Source organism: Hibiscus syriacus, unplaced genomic scaffold (genome assembly GCF_006381635.1).
Source record: "Hibiscus syriacus cultivar Baekdansim isolate YM2019G1 unplaced genomic scaffold, ASM638163v2 tig00111427_pilon, whole genome shotgun sequence".
NCBI classification, from domain to species: domain Eukaryota; kingdom Viridiplantae; phylum Streptophyta; class Magnoliopsida; order Malvales; family Malvaceae; genus Hibiscus; species Hibiscus syriacus.
Window position 1 is genome coordinate 4736265 of NW_024063088.1, and position 6727 is coordinate 4742991.

The following is a 6727-nucleotide window of genomic DNA, read 5'->3' on the forward strand; positions in this document are numbered from 1 at the left end:
TTGTTACAAATTGGTCACTCGCCGTTAACAGACGTGACGGAAAACAGACGTGGCCTATTAACAGCAGTTAACAGGCTTACATGGATGGTATAATTACACAAATAGTCCATGTTATTTATATATTCTTTCAATTTGATCCTAATTTTAATAAATTAAAATATATTTATTTTTCATTTGACTCTGCTGTCATCCAGTACTTCTTCTTCCCATATCATTGTCATTACATCATATAAAAGAAACCCTTTCATCATCTGTGTTTTATTTTGCAGTTTTTGAATGTAATTCAAATGGGACTATGAAGTGTACATGCATGTTCCTAATGTGGAAATGTAGGGTTTTCTTCACCAAATTTAGGTAATGGGTTTTGATTCTTTCATGCATTTCCTTGTTGAAAAAAAGTTCGAATTTACTATCGATCATATGTAAGTCCGAATTCGAACATAATGTTGATGGCATTGACCTTATGGGGACATTTAGAGTTTATATTCTGTTTAAAGGATTCTTGAGGGCAAATCACATGCTTTTATGTGATGGGTCAACTCTCATAACATTAAAGAAACAAATTAACTTGAGTTTTAATCTACTCTTTTTGTTGCTGTTGATCAGAACCCAAGAAAAAGAAAAGAAAGAAAAGATAATCCTTTTGCTTGCAGGTACACCAAAAGGGAGAAGATTTAAGTAACAGAAAGACAAGAAAAATTAAAGAAGCCGTCCCTTGTTTCCTCTATACCATCTTATTTTTCCATGTGTCACAAAAAGGTCCCCAAAGTGTACAATTGTGCTGTGAGGCTTATCTTTATCTTTGTTGGATGGGACTGTAAAGTCTCATGCAAAATCTGGGGCTAAACAATAATAATCTGATAATTTGTAACTTTTTAAGCATCAGTGGTGAAAACAAAAATTTACCTAAACATTAGTGACCATTAGAGTAGTTTACCCAAAAATAATTTCCTTTCTACTTCAGATGAATTTTCAATTTCATCACATTATCCAAAATTTTTTGCCGTTCAATTTATGAAGAAAATATAAAATTTATTTTGGCCAGGTTAGTGGACTCATCACCGTTCGATATATTTAATCTATTTTTTTTCTCTTGGTTTCGAAATTTCACTTTAATTAATTCGAATAAATCTACATCGTATATTTGATTTTGATATACAAACCTTTCCAATAAAAGTTATATATATATATATATAAATTCTCGAATTTAAATCCTATGTTTCCTATATAAAAGCATAGAAGCGAATGCACATGTAGGTTTTAGATTTGAAGCTGCTTAGATATTCAGATATTATTTACTTGCCAACGTTCTTCTTTATTCAGCTATAAATAATATTGGCAGATTTTAATCAGAGAAAAAAAAGGAAATAAGTGCGATCGAAGATGAAGATTTTCATCAAAGCTCTCAAAGGCACTCACTTCGATATAGAAGTCAAACCCGAAGATGCGGTTAGCTTCTTTTTTTTTTAAATTAATTTTTCATTTCATTTTTGTTTTTACAATCTTCATGTCGTTCCTGCTAGTTTTTTTTCCTGCTTGTCCTTTTATGTTTTACCCCAATTTTTGAACACCAAATTGGGTTTATGTAGGACCGTACAATTTACAATTCGTTGATATCATTTGGATTATTACGCGCGTGGATGAATTAGTGAAATTTAAATCGGCGATCGCAAATGATAATTTGTTTAGTTTCCGTATTTGTTTGATTGAATGTGTTCATTTATTTTGTTGGGAGGGTTTGCCTAGTTTATCCCAGTGAATTGATACTCCTCCAGTTAGAATGGAAGTATTTTATCTTCTGGATGAATTGATAATTATGTGTAATTTATCAATTTCCATGTTGGAAGAGGCATTGGAAGTGTTGTCAATATTTTTCTGAAGGAAGTCGGAATGTGCTAGTAGTTTGCCGAAAGTAGTGAATAATATTTTGTTTCCGGGCTTTAGTTTTGCTTGATTCTTTGATTTACTTCTGTCCTTTAATAAGAATATATAGATTTCCATGTCAATGGTAGTTCCATCATACAAGATATAAGGTACAAGTGGAAAATACACAAACATTGAACACAGAAATATGCTAATATTCATTTCTGAAATGGTCTTTTATTGGGACTGAACTTTTTTAAATTATGTGATTGCCAGATTGAAGTACACCAGTTGTTTTTAATAAATTTCTGTACACAAGGTGCTATTGTTAGACAGAATGAGAATAAAGTCCTGCATTATGCGTTTAGCCATAATCTAGGGGTTTTTTGTTCAAAGGTCGTGGATATCCTATTATTTTGACGGACTGTTATTATTTTAATTGTTTTTTATGCCTTCTTTTTTGCAATTATAGTCATGCCTAGGTATGTCTTGGGATATAATGCTTGGTGCAGCTGCCTTTTACTTTATCATTGTGGTTTTCTACAATTCTGCAACTAATATTTGTGAGTTTTCTTCCAGGTAGGTAATGTCAAAAAGAAAATAGAAACTGTTCAAGGAGCACAAGTGTATCCTGCTGCACAACAAATGCTTATCCATAAGGGCAAAGTTCTTAAAGATGAGACGACACTGTCTGAGAATAGTGCTGAAAATAGCTTTATAGTGATCATGTTGGCAAAGGTGAAATTAGTTATTTCCCCCATTCCCCCCTCTATTTCTCTAACTCTTGCTAACCTTGCTGGCCTGTTATGCTTGCTTACTTGTAATAAATGCCTAAACTGACACAGTTTTTCATGTAGCTGTTTGATTCAGAAGTTATCTTAGTTTTGATTTAGGATGGAGTATGGTGCCATTAAATTTTTTGAAATCTGGTTGTTCCCTCGGCTTAGTTGCATGTTACAAAATGTCAATTTGTTACTAAACAAGAAACAAAACTTCTCTTACATTGTTTATGTTAATTATTTTCAGTTTGGTACTAATCCTACATTGTTTTCTCTTATGCTAGAATAAGGGTTCATCTGGTGATTGTGCAACTGGTTCAACAACTCCAACAACTAAAGTAAGACTATAATTTTGCCAGCTCTCTTGCTGCGTTTTCCATTATCTTTTCTGAATATTAATTACCTTTATGCATAATTGCTTGTCAGCAGTTATTCTGCTGTGATTTTTTATCTATATCACTGAAAAGACATTTTCATTCAACATGAACTGAAAAAGGCATTAGGATTTTTTTCTCCTGGTGGAGGATGTTCTGTTCAATGCTGTGACGACTGATTAGAAGGCAGCTTGGATTAATGTAATTGTATATGTTTAAATCATTAAATGTTGTAGGTGGTGAATAGCAGTGCTTTAAGTTTTTCAGATATGGCACATGGTTGAGTTGTTTTGTATCCAAATGCTTACTATCTTACTTGTACTATTGAGTGGTAAACAAATTGCAAAATGTTGAAATCTTAGTTTTTCTATTACTAACTTGGTCCCCCTTTTAACATTTTTGAGTTAGTTACCTAATCTCTTATCTGAGTTACTTGGTTCCCTCTTGGCTTTCTCTCTCTTCCCTTCTAATATCATATCAACAAATAAATGGCCGCTATCCTATTCTCTCTTCATGGACTCCACTAGAACAGTTTAATTAGTTAATTTTCCTTTTGATCTATTTAATGCCACAGTGTGTGAATCTGTTATAACTTAGCTATTCACTCTCACAGAACCATTATGTGAATTTTGATCTTCAAGTTTCTTTATGAGCATGAATAGAAATGTGTTTATTCCCCCTAAAGTATGGAGTGATTTTTGGATAGTCTCTTCTGGATTGTGTGCTTATATGCAGGTTGTTGAGTAATGGTTTTAGATGGAAATATTTCTTTCTCTTTTCTCATAGTTGATAAAATCTTATCTCTTTTACTCCCCAGGCAAGTGTACCGCCAGTGGCTCCAGAACCAGCTTCTACCGCTCCACTTGCAATTTCAGCTATGTATGTCTATCTATTCTTCACTAGTTAGGATGCAATGGCTCCATTGTGGATTATTTCTTATCAACTCTTTTTCAGGGTTACACCTGCACCTGTAGCTGAATCTAGTCCAGTTGCTTCAACTACTATAGCGTGCGTAACTTATTCTACGATAATAACTTCATGCTTTTTGAAGGACTGGAAGCATGCTTTTGATTTCATCTGTCTTCTGTTGCTTTAAATAGGAAAGTTCCACGTGTTTTGTTTCTTAATCTCTTGAATAATGTCTTTTGAAAGAGGTTAGAATCTGATGTTTATGGACAAGCGGCATCAAATCTGGTTGCAGGAAGTAACTTAGAAGGAGCAGTCCAGCAGATTCTTGATATGGGCGGAGGGACTTGGGATAGGGATACTTTTGTCTGCGCCCTTCGTGCTGCTTATAATAACCCCGAGAGAGCTGTGGAATATTTGTATTCTGTAAGTAATTCCTTTGTGCCTGACTTGAAATGGTAATATGCGTGCTTTTTTGATGAGTGCCTCCTGTTGCCAACTTATTCGTAGGGCAATTGAAATTTTGTCATTGCCATTGCTTTATTCTTCTCCTTAATCTAGATGGTACTACTCTCATAGGTGTTAGAGATCTTCCTTGTAGGATTCTGGTAACGAAGATAATGCCATCTTTGTCTTTTATAATTAGATTATTTCTACTTTCACCTTGGTTATTTCCCGTCTCCCAAAATGTGTTTCCTTTGTTTAACTTTGCTGGTCCTTTTTATTTGGTGGATCTTGCAGTTTTTGGAGTAGAAGTATGGCATATTTGTTTGTTTTGTTTTGTTTTTTTGTTTTCAAATTTAATGAAAAATCGTATGCCTTATATCAAGAATAGTGATACTCATTTTGTTTCCCTCCTCCCCGAAAAAATGAAGTTTGAATTTATATAATTTGCCATTTCTTGTCCCTGGTCTTTATGACTTAAAAATACTCCTTTCCATTTATCATAGCAAGCATTCATTTTATTCACTACTGTTGAGTTGCTTCTTGTTATTTCATTATGAAATTTTATTGTACATTTTAGGGTATCCCTGAGCAAGCTGAAGCTCCTGCTGTGGCTCGTGCCCCTGTAGCTGGGCAAACAACTAACCCAGCATCACAACCTCAACAGCCGCCTCAAGCGACAGCTGTTCGTACAAGTGGACCCAATGCAAATCCTGTAGACCTCTTTCCCCAGGTACAGTGCAGTATATATTTGATAAATTAGATGACGGAAAACTTAACTGTTGACCTGATTGTCTGTTATTTGATACAGGGCCTTCCCAACACACTTGATTTTTTGCGCAACAGTCAACAGGTCTCTCTCTTGTCAAATGGATGTACTTGGGCCTTTTTCAGTTAACTGGTGTTTACTTATGCAACTTCTTACCTCAAACTACACTCATTTTGCTTCTCTTTTTCAGTTCCAAGCTTTGCGAGCAATTGTGCAGGCTAACCCACAAATATTGCAGGTTATTCTCTGACCCCTTGGTTGTTCTGGTCATCTGTGTTTTCCTTATTCCTGTATTTTCTGAAGGTTTTTGTTTCTTTATTATTGCAGCCTATGCTTCAAGAGTTGGGGAAACAGAATCCTCATCTAATGAGACTTATTCAAGAGCATCAGGCTGACTTTTTTCGCCTGATTAACGAGCCTTCTGAAGGTGGAGAGGGTTGAGTTTGTCCTTTTTATTTGCTGACTTTTCGAGCCTAGTTGTGCATGTCTTTGACTGCATATTTGCTATTTGTTGTCATAGGAACTTATTGGGGCAATTAGCCGAGGAAATGCCACAAGCTGTTCAAGTCACACCCGTGGAGCGTGATGCCATAGAACGGGTAAATTATCGTTTGTTTAAAGCTGACTTGGATGTTTGCATTATCGTTTCTTAGCTATCTTTGATTTTGATTGTTTGTAGAAATATCTTGCTCGATTTCTTTTGCCTTGATTAGATCTGTCAACTTTAACATGAACCTGAATATTTGAACCCAATTTGGTATGAACCTGTCCAACTCAAACCCGAATTGACCCAAACCTAAAATAATTTAAACCCTAACAACTCAAGCCCAAAATGATCTTGAAGAGAGTAGAACTCAATATGATCCGAACTTGTAATGACTCGGTTTGAAAAACATGAACAAATTAAACCCAAAACAACATGAACCCGCAACTGTTCTACCCGAAATGACAAGAATCTAAAATTGACCCGGCCGGAAATTTTTGCCCGATTCAGATTATCTCGACTCAAAATAAACTTAACACACCTAATTGATAGGGTCTAGCCATGATCATTGCAATGAGATTAGTTCATATATATGAACACCACGCGTTAAATACTTGTAGTAGGTAGTAGTTTTGGATGAATGGTAAAAAATATAGGTGTCCGGTTAGATAATTGTCACCTATTTCTTGAATTGGATCTTGTCTTATAACCTCAGCTTGGTTCGCAATGATATACAGCTAGAATCAATGGGGTTTGATAGAGCAACAGTGCTTCAAGTGTTTTTTTGCCTGCAACAAGGATGAGGAACTGGCAGCCAACTACCTTTTAGATCATATGCATGATTTTCTGGATTGATTTGGTAAAGAAAATGGTTAGGGGAAAGCTCATTCTTTTCCTTTTATTTTTGGGGTCTTTGGTTATTTCTGTTCCTCGCCCTCTGCCCCCCGCAAGTTTGAGCAAAGTGATGTCAAGTGTTTTGGTATTGATACAAGGGATAATGTCCATTTTAAGGACCATAATATCGTTATATTCAGCTGCTCTTCGCAAGTTTCGTGCATTACTTTAATGTGTTAAATTTCCAGTTATCCTGTTTTGTGCAAGTGGAAAG

At 35.2% G+C, this 6727-nt stretch overlaps 1 protein-coding gene across 1 annotated transcript; it reads left to right on the top strand.

The window, feature by feature from the left end:
• Positions 1-1345: 1345 nt before the first annotated feature.
• On the top strand, positions 1346-6483 carry LOC120162974 (ubiquitin receptor RAD23c-like). Its single transcript, XM_039173008.1, has 12 exons — positions 1346-1449; positions 2443-2601; positions 2927-2980; positions 3834-3895; positions 3971-4024; positions 4171-4348; positions 4947-5099; positions 5178-5219; positions 5326-5373; positions 5463-5572; positions 5656-5734; positions 6357-6483. Exons 1-12 carry the CDS (start codon positions 1384-1386, stop codon positions 6420-6422), a joined length of 1071 nt encoding a protein of 356 aa, XP_039028939.1. The 5' UTR covers positions 1346-1383; the 3' UTR covers positions 6423-6483.
• The last annotated feature ends 244 nt before the right edge of the window (positions 6484-6727 follow it).

Coding starts and splice junctions, on each gene's coding strand:
- LOC120162974 (XM_039173008.1), top strand. CDS start 1,384: ATGAAGATTTTCATCAAAGCTCTCAAAGGCACTCACTTCGATATAGAA. Junction 1,450..2,442: donor AAGTCAAACCCGAAGATGCG/GTTAGCTTCTTT, acceptor GTTTTCTTCCAG/GTAGGTAATGTCAAAAAGAA. Junction 5,220..5,325: donor TTTTGCGCAACAGTCAACAG/GTCTCTCTCTTG, acceptor TCTCTTTTTCAG/TTCCAAGCTTTGCGAGCAAT.